The sequence below is a fragment of the Panthera pardus genome, unplaced genomic scaffold, assembly GCF_024362965.1.
Source record: "Panthera pardus isolate Hobbes unplaced genomic scaffold, ASM2436296v1 HiC_scaffold_11, whole genome shotgun sequence".
NCBI lineage: Eukaryota > Metazoa > Chordata > Mammalia > Carnivora > Felidae > Panthera > Panthera pardus.
Window position 1 is genome coordinate 97,990,115 of NW_026526666.1, and position 23,074 is coordinate 98,013,188.

Here is a 23,074-nt window from a genome sequence, read left to right on the forward strand (position 1 = left end):
GTTGGAGCCCCATATCAGGCTCGCTGTTGTTAGCGTGCAGCCCACTTCAGATCCTTGGTCCCCCTCTCTCTCTGCCCCTCCCTCACTCATGCGCTCTTTTTCTCTCCCCCCCTCCCCAAAATGCTGAGCAAAGTGAAGAAAAAACGTTTGCTGACGAACCGCACATTTATGTGCCTTTTGGGTACTAACACATAATTAAAAAGTAGCCGCCAGCTTTCTCTAATTCAGGCCCAAGGTGACGGAGCAGGGCTGCACTGGAGAGGATGCCGTTTCCTTGTGTCCGTTTCTGAAAAGCAGAGAGTCCCAGGCACTAGGTTCACCCACAACAGGGAACTGTGCTCGAACCTGTTTTCCCGCCCTACAGGCCTCATTCTCCATGTCAGATTCTACGACATTCCTCTGACCAGCCCCCGCCCCCCCCCCCCCCCCCCCCCCCGCCAAAACGTTCACTTCATGCCCTCCTGTAATGCGATTTAGCCAGCGTTCCTGGGAACATTCTACACATTCAAGGCTCATTGAAAATGCCACTTCAACCCTGAGATCACATGCCCGATACTAATTAAGCTCTGCACCGGCAGCATTTTGTATAGGACTATTACAACACAAGACAATTTGCCTTGGTATGCGATTGTGTCTGTGTCCCTGGACTGGAAGCTCCTTAAAGGTGAAGGCCTGGTCAGCACCTCTGCAGCACATGGCATTCTTGGTGCCCTATAAACGTCAAATTGTCGGGGCGCCTGCGTGGCTCAGTCGCTTAAGCGCCAGACTCTTGGTTTCAGCTCGGGTCATGATCTTGTAGTTCTTAAGCTGGAGCCCCGTGTTGGGCTCTGCACGGATGGTGTGGAGCCTGCTTGGGATTCATTTTCTCTCCTTCTGTCTCTGCCCATGTACTCTCTCTCTCAAAATATATAAACTTAAAAAAAAAAAGTCAAATTGTCTTGGTCGTGTACAGAAATTAGGAAAAGAGGGAAATAAAGTAGTAATTCGCTCTTCGTAGAGAAGAGGGGAGGCCAGAAGTGAATTGACAGTTCGGGAGTAGAGGTGGGGAAAGACCTTTAATCTAACCACCTCTGATAAAAATATTCTTCACGTGGACTTTGAGCACAGGATGGAAAACCAAGAAGCAGGGAAGGCCTAGCAAGGACAAGAGCAGCGACAGGGAGAAGTGTCTGTCCAAACGTGGCTGCCGAGGTCCGGGGAGGAGGGGCTGCTAGGAGGGGAGCGTGGTGAACCGCGCACACGCTCCCGAGGGGCCACTGGGACACGGCGGGCTCTCGCGGAACGGAACGGACAGACAGTGCCGGGTACACAGAAAGTGCCCCTGGCACTCAGGAAACCAGGGGACAGGGTTGAACAGAGACCACCTCTACTGCTGGTCGAAGGGTAACTTAGAGCAGATCAACCAGAGACAAAGAGAATCCTGTTTCTGGCAGAGCAAAGAGAATGACAGATGGCACCAGGGAAGCCAGCCCCAAGGTCTAAACATCTACAGACTCAGTATGGATTTCACTTCTTCTGCTGGGTGTCGGGGAACCTGTCGGTGGGGCGAAGTCCTACACGCAGCCCTTCAGGCCTACAAATGGATCCTCTGCCTCCTGCTACGGACAGCGACAGCGACAGCGGACAGGGGACAGCGGTAGCTGAGGGAGCGGGTGCAAAGCATCAGCAACTGAGATCGCACGGTGTTCATTGGAGGGGAGAAACGGAAGGCTGGGAACTGGGTTGATTTTTGCTAAGATCCACAGGACTAAGGTGGGAGTAGATGGACCCCTGGGGACGAAGCCTTCTTGCTGGCAGAGCTCTAGCAGGAGACAGCTGAGACGCTACATCTACTCTGTGATTTTTCCATATTAGAAAGAGAGCAAAGTAAAAGCGAAGTACAACTCCAAAGAAAGAGCACCGTGGGGACAAAAGCTCGAAGGAGACAGATGAAGACATTTTATTCTGATGTGTTACGGTTACAATGAGAACTTCCAAGTTCCAAAAGTCCAAATAAAAATAGAATTTTACAAATTAAAAAAAAATACAATTTATGTACACAACAGGATTAGCTAGTATTACTATACAAACCAACAGTGCAAACAGAGAAAAGGAAGCTGCTACTGTCGAGGTGACCAAGGTCCACGGAGCTGTGAGGCAACACTGTATGTACATTGACCCCGCAGGGCCCAGGAGGGCGCTTCTGGCCTTTCCAGAGGCTTTCTGGTCTCCGAGGGCCGCGTCAGTACGCGATTTTGCATCAGAAATGTCATAGAGTTGGTTGGGTCAAGCAAGCAAGCATCCATCCCAGCCAGGAACCGTTAGTTAATCAAGGTCATGAGCAAATCACCCCCCAGAGCGCAAAGGTCCCACGGTCGGGAGGGACTCTCGCTCCCTAGCTCCCGATCACCTCAGCTGGGGAACCGGAAACACCAAGCACGAGATGAAACACAGAAAACTGTCTCCGGCCACCCCTGTGGTCCTCCTGTGGGTTCTGTTTATGGACATGCCATCCCACCCGGAGGCGACGGGGCTGGTGATGGGGGAGATGGTGACAACGTGGGCTTCTCACTATCAAAGGGGTGAGGCTTCCAGTTACTTTGTTATAAGTGGGGCAGTCGCTGTCTTTGGGCTTATCTGGGAGGGGCAGACGCCCACAAAGGACAGGAAGCAACGTGCCTTCCCAGAGGGAGTCTGGGTCGGTGGCGGCCAGCAGATGGAGGCAGGCATTTGCACGGTGCCATCTGCCTCTGGGCTACACCAGTGGGGCCAAAGTATCTGGTGACTTAAATGCAAGGCAGTGTGCACTGCGGTGGGGGGGGGGGGGGGGTCCATTCCAACAGCATTCACCCAGGGCGGCCTTGAGGCAGGCAGCTGGCGTCCCAGACCCCCGGAGGCCAGAGGTCCCTCCGCAGCACTTTAGTTCTGCCGATTCCAGGGAGGGATGGGAAGAGGGGGTTGTTCCTGTGATGGGTGGTCCTGACGTTTGCCTGACTCGGGGAACTGCTTTCTTTCTTAATAAAGGGAAAGATTAATGTTGGCCAAGCTCTGAATGCTGCCTTAAAACACACTGGCAGCCGGTTAAACACAGTCACAGTCAGAAGGGCTTGCCGTTTTTGGTCCTTGTGATTCCCCCAACTAGTTATTGGGGGGGAGGGGTCCCATCCACATCTCACAAGTCAAGTGCATCCAAGGAAACCGAAAAATGTACAAGTTAACGTACTTTTGGTCAAAGAGGCAAGAAAACGGGAAGAACGGAGGGGGCCGCAGGCAGGTGGGAAAGACCCTGAAAGCAGCCTCCTGAGTGAGCAGAGTGTGCTGAGCACAAGGCCTGGGCCGGCCCGGCCCCGACGGATGGACGGATGGACAGAAGGACGGAAGGACAGACGGACGCCCACCCCCAGGCAGAGGGCAAGAGGTGTTGCCAAAGCCCTGGTGTCCACGCCCTCAGGCATCTTCCACAATTTACAAAAATAACTTAAATGCGAAGGAATGGCCGTCTTGAGTCCCAAAGCGCGTCTGGCCCAGGGCTGCAGGATGGGCCTCGGATGGGGACACAATAAGGGGAGAGCACGGGGGTCGACAGGGGAGAAGTGCAAATACCCGACGGCAAGTGCTCACTTTGGGTACCCAGTCAGAGGACCACCCGGCCCGGAGGGAGGCAGGTCACTGACAGCCAGAGGCCTCCTTCCTAAGGTTAACGCTATAGCCTCAGGGCCTGGTCCTGCCCACCCTGGGGACCGGTTGGCAGCAGGGGGCTGAGAGAGGTTTGTGAGGGGCACACACCCTCCTCCGGGAAGAAGCTTCATCCTGACACTGGCTTCTCCAGCTACATCACGTTCCTGCCGAGGTCACTGGCTCAGGGCTCGCTTCTTTCTGTCTGAGACACAACTGTACCACCCCCCCGGAGTTAGGTAGAGCAGTTTGATCGCGGGGCGCCCTTTTAGCTAACTTGGGGTGGCGGGGGGAACGCCAAGATCCTCCTGCTTCACTAGGCTGCTTCACCAGGAAGACGCACGTAAGAACTGAAGGAAAGTTAGTCAATGCAGATCAAAGGGACGAGGGACGGAGTGGAGGAGAGAGAAGCTGAAATGTTAAAAACTAGGGGGGGGGTTGTAAATCCGGGCGTATGGTCAGACTTATCTCAGGGACGATCAGTGGGACCTTAATGCTTTGTGCTTCTGGAAGGCGCCGCCCCCAAGGAGACCGCGGCCGCAGGGGTGCGCCCAGAGCAGCCGCCTCCAGAAAACAGGTGCTTCCTCCAAACGAACTGCTGAGCACATCGAGTTGAGGGTCCCAACGAAGGAAGACCTCCCCGAAAGGGGTCATTTTCTCACTGCCCAATCCCTAAATTTGGGAATTCACTTAATTTTGCGACTGGCGCTTGCCCCAGTGTCTGCCTTGGTCAAAGTCCCTCCTGTTACAATTTAAGGCAACAGTTGGGCTCCCTAGGAAAGCAGCAGGAAGGGGTGGGAAAACTGCTCTGGGGGTTACTCTCTGGGGGGTGAGGCCTGACGTCCCCTCTGGTCCTGGCACTAGTGGGGTGGAGGGGCCTGGGGCCTGAGCCGATGCTGGACGGCAGGAAAGCAGTGAGCAGGAGACAGGAAGATACTTGCTGAGAGTCAGGCAAGTTCACGCTCTCCTGGTGCAATACCACCCCCGGGATGTCTGACCAGCGAAGTGTTCGATGATTGTAGGCTTTCCGAGCGAGTGGGTGTGTGGGAATCTTCCGTGCCCTGGCACGGCCCCAGCCAGCCGTGGCGGCGGAGCATGAGTGAGCTGCGCCCTCAGGCAGCTCTGGGAGAGGGTGGGCTGGCCACCCTGGCCCATCAGATGGTCTGGTAGTGCTGCCGTAGTCGGGCGTGCAGAAACTCGAACGTCAGGTTGTGTCGAGTGATGATCCCAACGATCTAGAACAAAGAGAAGACCCACGTCACCTGCAGAATAAATTCACTGGGGCAAGAACAGGAGCAAAGGGAGCTTGCCCGGTCCTTCACAATAGGCGGAGGAGACAGAGTCCGGGCCTGTAGAGCGCGGGGACAACCCGGTCACGCTGTGCACTTCAAGGTTACCCAGTTTCCAGCTGAGAAGGAGATCAACGTAACCAGGGCTTGTAAACTGGAGGCCAATGGGACAAATTCACCCCCAAGAGGAGTTTTAGTCGGGCCAGCTAAAATCTGAATTTCAATGTCTTAAAAAAAATGTTTGAGACAGAGAGAGATTGAGAGAGAGAGAGAGCAAGCGAGCACAAGAGCGAGGGTGCACACGAGCAGGAGAGGGCCAGAGGGAGAAAAAGGGAGAAAATCCCAAGCAGGCTCCGAGCTGTTAGCACAGAGCCCGATGTGGGGCTCGAACTCAAGATCTCTGAGATCATGACCTGAGCTGAAATCAAGAGTCAAACATTTAACTGACTGAGCCACCCAGGCGCCCCTGAATTTGAATGTCTTTTGGAGCAAGGCACATGCTCCCTAACCTTCTCAGTTCCCACCACCCCTAGAGCCTGCCTCACACACATGTCCAAAAGGCATAGCTCAATGCAGGCTTCCGAGAGGCCCAGACCCCGTTACAGCTCATAAATATGGTCTCTCAGCATCACCTGAGTCATTATGATCCTGTAATTTATAATGGGACTTATAATAGGAAATTTATAACAGGCCTTCGTCCTAGTCCCTGCCACAAGCTCTTGAAATTCATGGAATGAAGTGATGAGAGTGAGGTGTCTTTAATCATTCATAGCAAGCTCCTTTCAACCATACCTGAGTTTACGTGAATAACATGACTTTTAGGAAGCTCCTGAGGACACAGGCTAGTTGCCAGGGGGGCCAACCATGTGCCTACAGGATTGGATCTTCTAGCCCCACCCCCTATCTCGGGGGGTGGGGGCTGGAGGTTGAATCAATCACCAATGACCCATGATGTGATCAATCATGCCTATGTAATAGAGCCTCCAAGAAGATTCCTGAACTACAGCGTGTGGAGAGCTTCTGTGCTGGGAGGGCAGCGTGCTGCAGAGCGTGGACGTGTGGCGCCCCTCGCCACATACCTGTCCTATGCGTCGTCTCTTCCCATCTGGCTGTTCCCGAATCACAGTCTTCTAGAGTAAACTAGTAATCGGGTAAGTAAACTGCTTTCTTGAGTTCTAGGAGCAGAGGATCACGGGAACCTCCCATCTATAGCCGCCGAGCCAGAAACACAGATGACAACTGGACTTTTGACTGACATCCGAAGTGGGGGGAGGGGCCGGTAGGGCTGAGCCCTTAACATGTGCGGTCACACGCTACCTCCAGGTGCATGGTGTCAGAAACGAGCTACGCCGTGGGACGCCGAGCCGGCGTTCGGAGACTCGGAACCGCCCGTGTGCGGAACAGGGACAGAAGTACAGCAGAGGATGCATCCAGAGAAACAGGTTTTTGTGACCGAGGCGGCCACACACATCTGTCACTCACGTGGGTACTCTGCACCGTGAAACGTGTCAGAACCCTCACTGCACTTGTGTTTCAAGGAACACGATCTGGTCCCCCACAACTACACCCACGAAGAGCAGGCTGTGGGGTGCCAGCGTCTGCCACGGGATGCTTCTATTTAGAGAGGTTTCATTCCCCGGGGGTGGGGGGCCACTTGGCGGCACAGATCCAAAGTCTCAGGGGGGTGAACACTAGAGTGACATTTAACAAAATATCCCCCAACAGAGGACCGCTGGGTAAGTGGCTGACAGCCAGCCAGTGGAATGTTATCCAGCCAACTAAAATACCATATGCCGGGGGGGGGGGGGGGGGGCGCCTGGGTGGCTCAGTCGATTCAGCGCCTGACTCCTGATTTCTGCTCAAGTCATGATCTCGTGGTTCGTGAGTTTGAGACCTGCATCGGGCTCTGTGCTGACAGCTGGGGGCCTGCTTAGGATTCCCCCTCCGCCCCTCCCCCACGTGTTTCCTCCCTCTCTCTCTCTCAAAATAAACATAAACAAACTTAAAAATATATCTATGCTGTAGGCCAACGAAGTTTTCTGCCACGGAAAGTCATTTCCTCTAGATTAAACAAAGCATTAGGGTATTAAACAGTATAAACTGATAACATTCTCATTAAAACTTGATACATAAAATCTCTACTCCTAGATGCGGAGAAGAACTACAAAGGATCTACCTTGGCTAGACAGCATGGCTACCTCTTAGAAATAACGCTTTGGTATTTCTTTTTGTTTATATTCTGCTTCTCTACATTTTCTCATATACGTCTTTTTAGCAACCAAACAATACCTGTGTAATGAGAGAAAAAAAATGGAGTTCTAAGAAGAAAAAAAGAAAAAGTCTGCAGCAATGATTACTAGTTGTACCTGGCTGTATCTTTTAAAACTGTTCAAGTGTTTTGCTTGACGTTCTCTCATTTAATGTTATAAATGCTCATCCTAGGTGGAGAGCAGAGCCCTTCCTCCAGGAAGTAGAGGCCCCCACGGAGGGTGACGAAAACCTGGAAACCTGAAACTGGACTGTGCTAAGGCTGCCGTGACACTGGCGACACCTGCTGGCCGAGCGGAGTGTGCGCGTCAGCAACACGCAGGAGGCAAAGGTCCTCCGAGGGCTGCGAAGGAGGTTCTGGCCCCAGGAACCTTGCTGGTTGGGAGGGGCGCTGCGGTCACGGGGTCCTCTCCAGAAGAGGCCCGGCTGTGGGCAGACCGGAAGTCAGACTCACCTCCCCCACGGCATTCACCACGGGCAAGTGCCGCAGGCCCATCGTTCTGAACAGGTTGAAAACTTGAGAGACGTGGGTGTTAGGTGAAACGGTGAAGGGCGAAGGGTTCATGTACGGGGTGACGTCCTGCAGAGGGGACAACACAAGTCACCGGCGGCCACCGCCGCCCTAGCCAGGATGAGGCGCGAACGGCGCCGACCAGCTCCGCGTGGGACGGGCTGCTGGCCTCCTCTCTGGGGTCCCCGCCCCAAAGGGACAGCCCCGCTCACCACAATCATGCGTGGGTTCAGCAGCGTCAGGTCCAGGTCGTGGATGTCCGGGTACCGCGGGTAATCCTCGGCCATCTCGGCGTACGAAAGGCGAGGCTGGCTGGCGCTCTGCAATCCCGACCGAGACACTGTCCTTGCTCGGGCACAGCGACCGTCAGGGTCACGTCTAGGGCCCCTCCCCCTTTAAGTCCATGTCCCCCCCCAGCCACGGCCCCACCCGGCGCAAGGAGCGCAGAACAGAGCGCTCGGCAGAGAGCCGCCGCCATCTCCAGCCGGCTCCCCGCCAGCCCGCCACCCTTGCAGTCTCCTGATCTCTCGGAACCTGCTTCTCTTCACCTGTAAGATGGATGTGGCTTATTCTGGAGTCTAAATGAGAGAAGAGCTAGCCAATAGCTGTCGTGGGTTGACTTGTATCCTTCAAAAGATCTGAGTCCTAACTCCTGCTGCCTGGGAACGAGGCCGTATCGGAAACAGGGTCTTGGCGGATGTGAGCCACTTAAGGTGAGGTCATACTGGATTAGGGTGGGCCCTAGATCCAATGACGGCTGTCCCTCGAAACAGAGGAGAGGATGCGGAGGGAAAAGCCCACGTGACAACGGAGACAGAGACTCGAGTGACACATCCACAGCCACGCCGTGCCAAGGATGGCCGGCAGCCAGCACGGACTGGAAGGCAAGGAACGCCCCTCCCCCGGAGCCTCTCCAGAGAGCAAGGCCCGCTGACGTGTGGACTTGGTACTCCGGCCTTGAGAATCATGAAAAGAATAGATTTCTGTGGTTTGCAGCCACCCAGTTTGCGGCAACTGGATACGGCAGCCACGGGGAACGGACACGGCAGCCACGGGGAACGGACACGGCAGCCATGGGGAATGGACACAGCAGCTCTGTTACCATCCCTGCATTCTGAGCATTTTAGATTTTCCCTCCGCCCTCCCTGGGCTCCTGGGCCACCACCATTGGCACTCAGGCTGGGCATAGTGGCTGCAAGCGCCAGTCACTGCTCTGTCCTGATCTCTCTCCCCGGGGACCCCGCTCTCTCTGCACACAGCGTCCTCCACCCGCCGCCTGCCGGGCGGCACCTGCTCCAGCTGGTTTCTGCTCAGTCACCCAGCCCACCTCACCCCTCCTGTGCCCCACACGCCACCTCCACCCTCATCCAGCCAGGCTGTCCTCACCACGGACCGCTCTCCCCCGTGGCCCCTTTTGTCCTGCCCCACGCTGGCTCTCTTCCACAGGCCACCAGGACCACGAGTGACCTCAGGCTGGCCTCTGTGGGCAAGAGCCGAACCGGGAGCGTCAGTTTGGAAACCGGGCCTCTGGGCAACCTTCAGGGTCTTCAGGTCGCCACAGGGACCACTTTGAACAAGACACCCCCTCCTACCCCTGCTTTTCTCCGTAAACACCAAAGGAAAGGAAAAAGGAAATTAATGGCAAAAACAGTATTTTTGGGCAACGTACGTACAAAAGTTCGCCCGAATCAGAAATCAAAGCGTAGAAACTATGTTAAAAGTCCGCAGGCTAGAAGGACACTCGACAGCCAGCGCACAGACTAAGGGGAAGGTGACTGGGAGAGTCCCCTGCGGCTCAGGGTCACCTGAGAGGCACGGACCGCGGCAGAGGGAGCCGCGGGCCGCACGCACCCCTCACAGCAGCCCGCTGGCACCTGGCCTCCCCAGCGGAGGCACAGGGACTGTCCTCCCGCCAGCCCGCGCCTTCGAGAATCCCAGTGCAGACCAGAGACACTCACTGATTGACTTTCAGAGTAACAAACTCCTCGGACGAGCAGCGTGACCAGTTGTGACCGCAGGATCAGGCCGTGGAAGGTCAGAGGGCGGAAGCGCTCCTCCATGGTCCAGTCTTCGCTCGGGGACTGGTCAGGGTACAGGTTGGGGTAGGGAGTGTATCTGTTACATAAAAACCAGACGCTGCCTAGCACACCCTCAGCGGGACTGCTTCTTGCTTCTCCCCCGCGTCCCCAGCCAGCTCCCCAAATCCCCAGGAAGCTGGGGAGCTAACAGCAGAGCGCCGGCTCTTCCGGAGCCCGCGCGCTCACCTCCGCTCCAGCATCTGCTGCAAAAGGTCCTCCTTCTCGGCCGGCTCCTCGGGGACGTGCTCGTCACACACGTTCCGCAGCTCGCTCGACGGGTACGACTTCATGGACTGGCTCCGCCTGCGCTGTTCGCCGGCCCGGGTGACGATGCTGGACTTCTGTGCGTGGGCGGGAGGGGAGGGGACAGGTTTCTAGCGGGGCGGCCAGCGACGGCTGGGCGCGGGCACACAAACGTGGCATGTTCGTAGCTTGGGGATTTGGGGGACGGTGGGGTCAAAAGCATAAGCCGACAGAGGAACTGCAAGAAATCTTCACGGTGGCTCAGGGGGCTTGGGATTGAAAGGAACCTCTCTGAGCCTCGGGGTTGGGATCTTGCGCTTTTCTGCCGGCCCAACTTCCCCACCCCTTCGGTTTGGGAGCAGCCCCTCCTCAACTCTCCAAGGGAGAGCCCCTCTCCTACGTCACGTCGTGGGGGGACCGTCGACGTATGTGGGCCTGGCCCCCAGAGCCAAGGGGTGGGCACAAGGCCTCCGAGAGGCAGCGGGACTCTCCCACTGCCTGGATTTCAAATCAGGAGCAGCGGCTGGCGTCCCCTCCAGGGCGTCTGCCAGCTGCCCGCACACCCGGCGTGCTGCTCCCCACTCTCCAGCTCTCCTGTCAGTCCTGCAGCCTCCGGCTTGTTTCTTTTTCTGTCTTTAAGTAGGCCCAAGTCCATCTCTGTCATTGACAACTCTAGAGAGCCCCCTGCTACCACTTATACGCCATAAATCACGTCAATTAAAACAAAAGATCCGCCTACACGGATTGCCGGAATGAGAACGGACACATGTCCCAATGGCCTAACGAAGTCCACACTTGCTATCGTGTCTATACTCACTCGCTCGCCGCACGTAATGAAGAGGCTGATTGGCTGATTCTCCCTGCCGAGAGCCAACCAGGGCACCCCATCTACGGGCTGGCAGGCACGAGATGAGGGTGTGTGTCAAGAAACCGCCTGGTTGTCGCCCACCGCTCCCCTCGGGCTGCTGTACCTTGAATTTGATGTTGTTACTGATGAGCTGGTTGCCCTTCATGAACTCCTTCTCGTTGCCCCGGTTCTCCGTGACCACCGGGAAGGCGTGGTGGACCGTGGTGCGCAGGATGCTAACCAGAGACTGGATGCGGGTGTGCGGGTAGACGTAGGTCAGGTTGGGCTCCATGATGTCACTGGCTCTCAGTCTAGAGGAGGGAGGAAAGCCATCCGGCCTCAGCAGAGAGCCCACAGCACTCGGGAGCGAGTCCCGGCGCTCCTACACTCCTGGACCGTGGGGGTCCCTCTTCCGAACCATCTCTGGCAGCTCCTCTTGGGGCGCCTGGGTGGCTCGGTCGGTTAAGCGTCCGACTTTGGCTCAGGTCACGATCTCACGGGCCGTGAGTTCGAGCCCCGCGTCGGGCTCTGTGCTGACAGCTCAGAGCCTGGAGCCTGTTTCGGATTCTGTGTCTCCCTCTCTCTCTGGCAGCTCCTCTGGATTTCTATCCTTTGCAAATGCCCTTCCCCGTGCCTGGAACGCCCTTCCCTGCTCTGCCAAACCGGTGGGCCTTTCCTCACCCCTCAGCTCCACACAAAATGTCCCCTCCCCACAGACCCCAACCACTTGGCCGGGTGATCGGCCATTCCCTCCTCAGCCCTCCATGGCACGCTGCTTGTGTTACCACTGAACTGCTAATCGTGCTATTGGAATTAAAAGAAAAAAAAGCGTGGGGTGTCCTTTCACACCAGGGTGGCAACTGTAGGTTACAGATCAAATCTGGCCTCTCCCGCTCACGTACGTGCCATCTGTGCCCGCGTCTGCACTGCAGTGGCCGAGCTGAATACGTTAACAGAGACCACGTGGCCTGCAAGGCTGAAAATGCTATGTACCCCTTTGCAGAAAGTCTGCTGATCCCTCTGTGGGACTCTCAGGGCCGGGTGGGATACCCAGACACAGGCGGCCCAAACCATTTGTGGGCCGATGGAGAATTTGGTGATTATGCCCAGAATAAGCACTGCTGATAGCATGACACTCATTAGGCACGTGGGACGCAGGCTGGTTCCCACTCAACAGGGCTCGGCAGACCCTTAAACGTCGTCACGACACAGGCCTCATCGAGAGACCCCCCTTCGCGTTTAACCGGAATGCCACAGGAGCCAAAGACCACCAGGAAGCAGCCTGCCCACCTCTGCCCCCACCAGGCCCCTCTGTCCTCCACCCCCGGGTCCCCGCCACACCCACATGCTTCCTGCAGTCCAACCGCAGAACCTTAATTACCACCTCCCACCCTGATACAAACATCCCTTGGGCCCCAGAGTTTATAAATTCTGAAACTAGCACACGAAGACAAGGCGTGGCCTCACTTGTCCATTTCCACCTCTGTCTCCCACTCCAAAAGTGGTACGCCTCGCAAGCCCACGTGGATGTCATAAATGCCCTTGTTGAAAAAGTCTCCCGTCCATTTGGCCACCTGAAACAGGAAACAAAGACTTGAAAAGAAGCTGCTGTGGGGGGCGGGGTGGGGGGTGTGGGGAATCTTGGCCGCGCACCTGAGAGAGGCCGGGAAGGGGAGCACTCACCATCAGAGTGATCATAATGGGGAGCCCATAAGTGATCTCGTTGGTAGACTCGATCAGGATGACCGTGAGGCTGATGGTCATGCGCACGACCCCACCCAGGAAGGCTGCGGCACCAATCAGGGCGAAGGTCCCCGAATAGATATGGCCCAAGCCGATGTAGCTGGGGACGAAGGAAACCGAGACCCTGGCTGAGGATCTCAAGGTTTCCACACCCGCGAGCATGTACGCACGGCGTGCTCACGCGCACACATGGTACCTTTTGAGGACATTGGCAACTAAACGCCCAAAAGCCGCTCCACACAGCAGGGAAGGCACAAACAGGCCGCTGGGAACAGAAGTGCCATAGGTCCAACACGCGAGCAGGAAATAGAGGGCGAAGAACAAGGCCAGGGTGACAGGGCTGAAAGTGCCTGCAAGGCAAGGGCCACCCTCAGTCCCACCACCGGATGCCACCAAGGCCCACCGGGCTGCCCTGGCTCCTTCCAGATCCTTCCGTACCCCGCTGGTCCACCTCCGACACTGGAGGCAGAAACTCTGGCCTGGTCTGGGGTGGTATTAAAAAGGAAAGTCCCATTGCTCAGATCTGAGGGCCAGCGTGGCTGTGTCCATGGGCCAACAGAAGGGGCAGAGAAATGGTAATTTGTTCCCTGCAGAAAAGAGCGATCGCCCGAGAACGGCAGGCTCACGGATTCTCACCGTCCTGGTGGAAAAGCTGAAGGATGGCAAACTCCTGGGGATTGAAGAAGAGTGTGGCCATGTCATTGTAGGTCTCGTTGGGACAAAAAAAGGTCTTGATACTTGAATTGACATCTTCTGATGTGACCTGGGACACAGGAATCAAAAAGTAGGCACAAGGTCACTAAAGGGTCAATACACCGGACCAGGGCGCTCAGCGTCTTCAAGTGGGATGTCTCTGCTCAGGTTGAGAAAGTCTGGCTCGCAAGTTTTACCCAGAAATTAAACCTGTGGCAAAAACAGATCTCTAGCCACGAGCAGCCAACCGTAATGCTGTATTCCTTATGTTTTGAGGACGAAAGAATCGGGAGGAGGGCTCCCGAGTTACTACAATGACATTCGCCATGGATCTGCCTCTGCTTCCTCTCCTGGTGCTAATTTAGTAGGTGACACTGCCAGAAGCCTGACCCCAGAGCCCCGTGGGCTGTGGGAAGAGGAGGTGGGTGACAGATGAGTTGCTGGGAGGTGGCAGGTGATGGTGGAGGACAGGCCAGGGTCCTGCCTGACCCAATGCCCCGACTTCGGGTCCAAATGGAAAAAGCCTCCCCCCGGCATTTTCTGTAGGAGAAAAGCCAGTTCCACACGAGGCCTGGAGGAGATGCTCTGCTCCTGGCTGTCTCTCCCTCCCAGGCCCGTCTGGCTGAATAAAACCCCAACAGGGAAAAGAGGTGATTTCTCCACGATTCAGACCTCTCGTTCTCTCCGCCATTTTGTGTGGGAAGAGGACATCCTGGTAGCGGCCTGACTCATCGGAGGACAAGGGCATTTGGGGTAGGACAGTCCCTGTGTTTTAGCTTCTGGTACACAACGGTACAGGTGGGGTACTTAACACTGTGTGTACGGGTACACTGTTACTACAAAGTTCATCACGAGGAATGGATCTTGCCTGGATTCAGTTCTATTGAGGACATTCTAGAGATGCCCTCCTGTGAGGTGATGGGTTTGCAAAGTCCTGCCAGGTGAGCCGGCCTGGGCGATACAGCTGGATGAGGGCTGCAGGAAGCAGGTCGGTGCCCCCTACTGGAGGAACCTGGCAGGGAGGAGCTGCCAAGGGAGAAATGTGTGTGTGACCGCGGAATGACCAACAGGCGTAGTGTTTCCTAGACTATGTCTAGAGAAACCCCAGTCCCGAGGGCTCCCAGGAAAGAGTCCTGCGGTCGAGTGCACCGAGATGCAGCACAGCACTTGTTGGAGATCAGGGAACCTGCTGAAGGCAGAGCACAGGCTCCATATGCAGAAGGACTGGCCTCTAAACCAGCCCCTCGCCAGCCCCGTGGGAGAGGCATTTCATTCTGTGAAAGTTTCAGCTGCCTCACCTATGCAATGGGAATAATGCCGACCTCATGTTATATGCTACTGAGAGATCACGGTCAAGACGTCACTTTGTCTGTCTTCCCACCTGTAAAATGGGGTGCCAACACGGCAGTGGTAAGGATTCAATGGAGTCATGCACGTGAAGTGCTTAGTGGAATCCCTGGCACCCAATAAACATTCCAATCGTCTGTCACACTTCCTGGAATCTTAAAGGCCCCAGGAAGTCCCATATTAGAGCAACCTGTTTAATTCTGGCTAACCTGTCAGACTGCAGAATTCCTTTCTGTTTGTTCCCGAATCACATATGTCAACATTCCACAAAACACATTTGGAAAATGCTGGGCTGGTGATGAGATCGCCTCAGGACTGACTAGTGATAGTGGCTGGCAAACTTTTTCTATAATGAGCCACATAATAAATCTTTTAGGCTTTGCGGGCCATAGACAGCCTCTGTTGCACATTCTTCTTTTCCTTAACGGCCTTTAAAAATGTAAACACTGTTCTTGGCTCGGGGGCTACACAAAAACAAGCAGTTGCTAAAGGCCAGCTCTGGCCCGTGGGCCATAGTTTGCTGACACCTGATCTAACACGTGCTATTCATGGATGCTCCTGGGGACACCAAAAGGACAGTCATCCAAGACAACGTCCCTACCGAGGCCTTGAGGGAGCTTAGCGGCTACTCAGGGGCAACAAGAGGACAGGGGACTTAGTGAACACTCCTGAGCCCCTAACCTAGAGGCCAGAACCTTGCATCTGGCTGACCAGATGCAGCTCTCTAAACCCAACAGGTTGGACCAAAAACTTGCGGGACAAAGCTCTAATGCTTCCCTCAATGACCCTGCTCTTTCAGGGAAAGGTTCTAGAAAATACTAAATACTCCTAAAAAGAGAGAGAAAGAGAGACGGAAAAAGAACATATGCCAGTAAATGACCTAAACCCAGTAAGAACCAGAAGATGCCAGGAGAGCCAGATCACTGATCACCCCAAAACAGACATTCCTTTCTCCCCATCTTAGGGGTGATTCTCACATTCACGGTGAGGCTGGTGGGCACCTTTCAGGGGTGAAGAGTTAGAAGAGGAAACTGGGGCTTGATGAAGAAGGGATGATCAGCTTCCTGAGCTGGTCTCCAGTTAATATGGATCAACAGAAAGGGGGGCCGGGGGGCTGGAGAGAGAGAAGACTTCCCCTCTAGGATGTCCATGACTCTTCACCAAAGTGAAAAGGACAGAGCGTGCACATTCTTGCTTCAGTAGAAAGGCCACTACAGATTCCTCTGTCTCTTAGCAATCTGACACAGGCGCAGAGCAATGAACCCAACGTAGCTACTAGCCCTAAGCAGAGGCAGGTCATACATTTCTGGATTCTTCTTCTTTTTTTTTTTTTTTTTTTTTGTGGGTAGAGGACAAAGGTAGCAGGTGCACACGGGTTACCTGGAGCTGGAATGAGTCATTACCGATTTGACTCGAAGAAGACATCTGTCGGCATTCTCCTAACACCATCGAGGCCATGAACACCACCACAGTGGTTACCAAGGACACCAAGAGGCTCTCTAAGACTCTAGGAAGCAAAGCACAGCTGTTACTACAAGACAAAAAGACACCCCAGTCCTGGGAACTAAAAAGCCACAACCCTGTCTACCCCCAACCTTCACTTCCCCAAAGAGCACGCCCAGCAGCCTCTAGTCAGTCAGCATCTGCGCAGAATTTGTCAGCGACTCACTGCATCCCAGCAAGGCGTATGTAAACAGTGGGTAGCCAGTAACACGGGCTGCTACATCCACATCATCTCTCTCAGAGGAACAAAATGGCCCTCCATTTTAGGTCCCGGGGTGAGAGCCTTCTGACTCTGTCACGTGTCCTAGCGGCGGGGACTCAACCAGCAACTCTGATGTAAGTTAAGCTCAGACTCAGCCTTTTGGCCTGTCTGACAAATAGAGGAGATCTACGACCCCGTCTGTGTTTTCCGTCTGAGACACGAAATCAAAGGTGGCACGGGAAGGAGGGTCAGTTCACACGCTCGCCCTCCTAGGGAGAGGTGGCCCGGTCCACAGGAAGCTCAGGGAGCCACGGCAGGCTGGGGAGGCGACTGCACAGGTACCTGACGAGCTTAGGTTTCGGGTGCACGTTTCGCATACGGTACTTTGCAAGCCTCTTGTTCAGACAGTTGAATGTGGCTCCCAGGAGGCCCCCAATGACCCCCATCACGACGAAGAAACCCAAATCCATAGCTGTCCAGAGATGACATTTTTTATCAGAGTCAGAGCACTGAGAGAAGGGGCAAGGGAGGGAGAGAGAAAAACCATAGTGCCCGTGAGAACAGGGAGGGATAGAAGCAGAGAAGAAAGAAGTAAGAGGCGAGGCTGCTTTCTTTCTACAAGAGCCAGTGCGGTGCTGGAAGCCCACCCACGCCAAGCACTGAGCACACACACGAGACTAACGGGGCAGAGATGCCCCACCGGAAGCCATACCTGCCCTTCTGACCACTTCTCTCTGGTACTTAAGAGCGATTTTCATAGGTCAAGTAAAAACAAACACAAAAACCAAAACCAACAACTATGGAAGAAAGGATAAAAACCTACCTTAAACTCGCCAAAGTTCAGCAATCCAGGGAGCTGGAAGGAACCCCAACTCCCAAACTGAATCCCAGAACGAAAGAAGTTGAGGGTGAAGGTGGCGGCCATGGAACAAAAGAGCTAGGAGAAAAGGGGACGCACGAGAACATTCAGTAGTGACAAGTCCTACTTTCTGCTGGACGCGGCCTCAGGAAACCTACTGCCCTGCATAGAAACCCGCCGTGGGCACACCTCAAGCGTGAGAAAGTGTGAAATCAGGCCGTAAGAAGTATGCATTCAACAGCCTATTGGGAGAGTCCGTTTATTTAGCGCCTATTATGGACTGGATATTGTGCCCTAAAAGGAACAGCAAATACAAGAGGAGGAACACAGTAGTCTGAGGTAGGACGCTAGTAGGGTTCAAGTCCAAGCTCTGCCACTGCCTGCCTCTGACCTCAGCCGGTCTCCCATTGTCACGCCAGACGGCTCATCAACAGAGGACAAGGGCAGTTTGATTTGAGGATGGGGGCATTAACGGGAAAAGTACAGAAAAGTCCAAAGTTTGGAGGTTACGGGGCTAGAGCAAAGGACTTTCTGATACAGTCACCCGTCCTGGTCTCAACCAAATGACAGGTAAACACACCAAGAAAGAGATGTCTAGTTTAATTCGGGGGCGGGAGCGGTTTTAGGTTTAGGAAAAGGTTTTCACTCAAAGTCCTTACCACTTTCCACGTGAGCCCCTGGTTCCAGAAGGATGAGCCCTCCTCCAGACTGAACAGGGTCCCCCCGATGGGAGCCCCGAAAGCTGCAGCAACTCCAGCAGCGGCCCCCGCTGATACAAAGTCCCGCTTGTCTCTGGGGGAGAGAAGACAGACAGGCGGTTTACCCAAAAAAAAAGAGTCCTCAGGCCGCAGAAGGCAGTTTTTACTTCCTGGTCCACCAACGTCTTGTGACGCGCAGTCAGGGCTCATGAAGGGCAGGTGTCTGGTGAGGTCGACTCAGCAGCAAATACAGTTTACCTAAGAGCCAAACACACTCCTGAGTCGGAGGGGCTCCCTGACGTCAGTCTGCTCTGAACACGGACTGAGTGCAGACTTTTGTCGGTCACTGCTGAGCCAGGTTCTCACCAGATCTTCCTTCCAGCAAGCCTCAGCATCAGTGAAAAATGTCAAAGCGCTGTTTACATGCAGAGGAGCGTTAACAGTGACCGGCGGGACTCCTGATACGAAAAGATGGACAGCTCTGAACCTGGGCCCCTGATCGCAAGGGCTCAGCAAGGCGTGCAGGTCAGTAACACACACAAGTCCCACGGGGCGAAAAAGTACCAGGAAGAGCACCTTGCAACCCACAGAGGCAGCTGACCAAGTACGACATTTTGGAACATAAAACACGTTCTCGACAATACGCCTATGGACTTTCTTGGTCATGTATTCGATACTGGGCTGTCTTCTTCATTGCCTGAGATGGTTCTAGGCCTTAGGTCATGATAAAATAGAAGCCACGATGCCAGCATGGCCCTAGTTGCGTATTCTCAGAAACATTCAAAGCCCCCCCTTCTCTGATGGTTGGGTTTTCATACCTGTCACTTCGGAAATAGGGAAAGTTAAACTGGATCTTCCGTAAGGAGATGCTCTGAAACTAGAGGAAGGGAAAACAAAGTCAGAAGGGGGCCCACAGGGACCGAGGCCCTGGAAAGTCCCTTTGCTTGAGCACACCCAGCCAGATGTGTTACAAGAAGGAGAAGTCCAGAAGAACAACATGGGGGGTGGGGAGGGAAGGCATCATTTTTGGAAAGAACTTCTTTTCCTGCCCCCATATTTCTAGGATCTTTAGAAATCGCATTTAGTGCACAGTCAACAAGTCAGGAAGGAAGAGAAGAGGGGTGCCTGGGTGGCTCAGTTAAGCGTCCGACTATTGATTTCAATTTCGGCTCAGGGTTATGGGATTGAGCTCTACGATGTGCTCCGCGCTGACAGCACGGGATTCTCTCTCTGCCCCTCTCCCACTCACGTGCGCACACACATATGCGTGCACGTGTTCTCATGTTCTCTCTCTCAAGATAAATAAATCTTAAAAAAAAAAAAGAAACAAAGCAAAGCAAAAGGGGAAACTGCTGAGCAAAAGGAGGATCTGAAAGCTGCAGCAGAAGACGAGATAGGCTCTGCTCAGGGGAGGTCAGTAAGAAAGGGGCCGGGAGAGCCATCCTCCAATGTGTCCAGCAAATTCTCAGGCTGCTGCCGCCCAGCCCTCGCCTGGCCTCCTCCCCCCCGTCTCCGCTCACTCCTGGGAGGCCGGGATGAGCACTTGATGTGAAGGAGATGACGCAGTAGCAAGAGAGAGACCAGAAGATGGGCTTGGACAACCCACAGCCACAGCGACTCTTCCCTCAGAGCACGAGGGCTGTCTACAAGGAAACACAGACTTCTCCAATTGGCAGCTGGGGAATCCAGAAAAACCGTGAGAAGCGGGAGCTCTGGCGTCCCGAGCCGGCTGCTCAGTTTCCTCAAATGCGAATGGGGATGACTGAGGCCAACCAAACCCTTGAGGCGGTGTGAAAGAAGAAAGAAGTCGGTATATGGAGAGTCTGGCCCAGAGGGCACTCAGCAGACAGCGGCTGCTACCTTTCCTGTGCTACCCCAAAGGGGGTCGGCACAGACCTGGGCCTGAGACCGCCTCGGTCAATGCCTCCAGCCTCTTCAGGTTTGGCAGCATGTAGATGACCCATCAAGCCCCTGGACGTGCAGGTGCTCGGCGATGGCTATGGGCGCACCAGGTGACTTTCATGCGAACAGAATGTCCCATGGCTGCTCCAGGCACTCAGCAGGGCCTTGTTAAAACCTCGAGGTACCAGTTACCCACTCTCCTGGATGACAGGACAGTTTCCACCTCAACCCAAACTGACATCTGATTCCAAAGCCACGTTAGGTGCTCCCGACGAATTGGTTATCAACTCAACCATGGATGTGCCCCTGCCCAGGGGCCCGCTGGGAGGGACGTATCGTCCCAGCCCATCAACTCTTACCTGAGGCAGGCCAGCTCCCACCACTGCTCCACTGTGGATCATGGGGCCTTCCTTCCCCACAAAGAGCCCTGGGAACAGGTGGAAAAGGGGAGACCATCAGTCAGCACAGACACCCCACTTGGTTAGGAGACCTTTGTTATGTAGACTTTTCTCTCGACAGCCGTGCAACAGAGATGATTACATGACTTTGTAAGAGAGTCAAATTCCCATCAAATAAGAGAAAATACTCTTTAAATTGAGGTGTCAGAAAACTATAGTCTGTGGGCCAAGATAGATTCAATGTCTGTTTCTACAGCCTGGGAACTAAAAATGGTTTTTACATTCTTTTTTTTTCCTTAAAGATTTTATTTTTAAGCAATCTCTACACCCAACATGGGGCTCGAACTCACAACCCCGAGGTCAAGAGTTATGCACTCCACCGACTGAGCCAGCCAGGTGTCCCTGGTTTTTACATCCTTACATGGATCTATTTCAAATGGTTATAGAGGTTTAAGTACATACATAACATCTCCCCTTTTGTCTCTTGGCCCATAAAGCCTAAAATATTTACTGTCTGGTTGTTTACACAAAAAGCTTGCTGACTTTGCTAAAAGCCAACTCCATGGACCAACTAGATGGTCACACTACTCCAAAACTAAATGTGTTTGTCACATATCTCTGGTAACTTCCTAACGCGTCTACATTTAAAACAATGACTTACCAAGAAACAGTGCAGGGGTCAGAGGGCAGGCCCTTCAAATCCAGATCGACTTAATTTACGCACATGATGCTTCTTGTTATCTTCACCCCCTGAATACTTGGAAGGATAAAAGTCAGAAAGAGCTTCCTTACCTCCAGCCACACTGAACAGCACTCCAAAGACTTTGCAGAGCAGGGTTCGGAGACGGACAATTCCGGGCACCTTCACACCGTTCAGGTAGCATTTGATTTCGGGTATTCCAGAACCTGCTGCCACTGGCTGAGGGGGGAGAGTAGGACACCCGTAAACTCAAAATCCATTGGTCCTATGGCTTACTGGCAACAGCCTCACTACCAAGGTGTGTGTGTGGGGGGGGGGGCTGCCCTTCATTCGCATCAGCATCACCCGGTGGGCCCCACCCTGAGTTTCTGACTCAGCAGGTCTGAGGGGAAACCGAAACAGCTGCATTCCTATCAGGTTCTGGTGAGTCAGCATCACCTGGGAAACTTGCATCTGCCAATGCAGACATTCGCCTTCCAGAGACTCCGATCTCATTCATTTGAGCCGGGTATCTGCCATTTTTAAAGTTAGTTTAAAGTCATTTTTTAAAGTCCCCCAGGTGACTCTAATGTGCTGCCACGGTTGAGAACCACCCTCCTAATCTGGACTTTTCCTCTGTAATCTCACCAGAGGCTGAAACCTTTACTTTCAGAAACAACTCTTACGTGTAGGAGGGGCCACTTTCTGCCGGAACTTACATTTCTAAGTCTGATTCAGCTTCCCGGCATTTCCAGCAGTGGACACGAAAGAATCCGAAACTTCGTTAGCAAAAAGGCAACACCCACACCACCTCACCTCAATCAGGACGAGAAGGCTTGCCAGGAAGACAAAGGTCAAGTTGAAACCCAAGAGCTCGAGGAGGGACAGGGCAAGGCACCCTTTCTGGCTGCATTCCTCCACCGCTACAGAACCAGGGTTAAGGAAAACATGCTCCGCCAGTCAAGGGCGTTCCCACCATCACCTGAAATGGTGCGGTGTCCCTTCCTCTAAGACGTGGTGGCTGTTTCCTGTGCATCTTCCTGTTCTCCATACGTAAACTTAAAAAAAAGGAAACTGCCTGAGATGTCTTCTACGTGAGGGGCCATTTTTAAATTATGAAATAGTGATGGGGAGAACAAAGGCAAAAGGAATGTAGAAAAACTCAAATAACCTTACAACTTGCAGCCCATCGACAAATACTTGAGGTGGTACAGTGATTGCCCTCCAGGAGCTCAAATGTCTGACCCTTAATGCTCCTGGCAAAGGGCAACTTTAGTGTGACATTTGCTCGACCTCCGGGATCCTCAGTCTTCTTTAACATACGAAAATCCCTTTGGAAACTTCTTTTATCTGAACTCCCAACCCAAGGTTTATGTTAGCAATCATCCTTCAAACATACGGCCCACTGATAACACATCTGAAGGGTTCCACGACAAAGATTTTACTGGACAATGGTAAATAACCTTATCTTAACAGCAGCTAGCCTCTCAAGGCCCTGGAAACCTTGCTTCCAAATTCCTTAAAGACTTAACGCAAAAAAAAAAAAAGACTTAACGCTATCCTTGACCCCCTCCCAACTTAAAAGTATATAATCACTCACTCCTCACAATCCTGGGGCAGCTCTTTCTGCCCATGGCTCCTGTCCCTGTGCTTTAATAAGACCACCTTTTTTTGCACCAAAAACGTCGCAGGAATCTTTCTTGACCATTCACTCCCGGACCCCAACATTTCACATCAACACTTCACTTTATAAAAAGTAACAAACACCCTCCCCCCCCCCCCCCCCCGCCTCCATCCTTACTTTAACAAATCCTGAATTTGCTCCAGGTTATTTTTTTAATTAAAATATTAGATACCATTAAAAAAAAAAATCCTGTGTTTCCCTCCCTCTCTCCCCTCAGAGAAACCACTAACCTGAAATTATTGTGTGTCTTTCTGTGTTTTTATACGTAGCCGTATCGTAGTATATGTTTCTGAAACTAAAATAATGGGATTGCACTTCATACACATTCTACAATTTCCTCTTTTCTCTTCTTCAACATCAAGTTTTTGAGAATTAGTCATGTTGATATATACGGCGCTGGTCCATTCATTGTAAATTCTGCGTAAAATCACACCATACGAACCACTGTACCATGGTACCATTGTAGTGGTACAATG

The 23,074-nt window shown here is 53.5% G+C and overlaps 1 protein-coding gene across 2 annotated transcripts in view; it reads right to left on the reverse strand.

The window, feature by feature from the left end:
* Positions 1-1,915: 1,915 nt before the first annotated feature.
* CLCN6 (chloride voltage-gated channel 6) overlaps positions 1,916-23,074 on the reverse strand; it is a 32,607-nt gene continuing 11,448 nt past the window's right edge. Inside the window, exons 6-23 of one of the 2 annotated variants that reach the window (XM_019461397.2) lie at positions 21,731-21,837; positions 21,028-21,154; positions 20,197-20,264; positions 18,754-18,812; positions 17,897-18,029; positions 17,202-17,315; positions 16,721-16,887; positions 16,054-16,180; positions 13,270-13,396; positions 12,830-12,983; positions 12,574-12,733; positions 12,358-12,464; positions 11,015-11,201; positions 9,987-10,141; positions 9,681-9,837; positions 7,935-8,042; positions 7,666-7,791; positions 1,916-4,889 (exon numbers count right to left, since the gene is read on the reverse strand). In XM_019461397.2, the coding sequence (XP_019316942.2) occupies positions 4,809-4,889; positions 7,666-7,791; positions 7,935-8,042; positions 9,681-9,837; positions 9,987-10,141; positions 11,015-11,201; positions 12,358-12,464; positions 12,574-12,733; positions 12,830-12,983; positions 13,270-13,396; positions 16,054-16,180; positions 16,721-16,887; positions 17,202-17,315; positions 17,897-18,029; positions 18,754-18,812; positions 20,197-20,264; positions 21,028-21,154; positions 21,731-21,837 (2,264 nt within the window). In that variant the 3' untranslated portion in view covers positions 1,916-4,808. Of the gene's footprint in view, positions 4,890-7,665; positions 7,792-7,934; positions 8,043-9,680; positions 9,838-9,986; positions 10,142-11,014; positions 11,202-12,357; positions 12,465-12,573; positions 12,734-12,829; positions 12,984-13,269; positions 13,397-16,053; positions 16,181-16,720; positions 16,888-17,201; positions 17,316-17,896; positions 18,030-18,753; positions 18,813-20,196; positions 20,265-21,027; positions 21,155-21,730; positions 21,838-23,074 lie in introns of those variants that run through there. The other variant, XR_002083456.2, reaches the window with a different exon arrangement.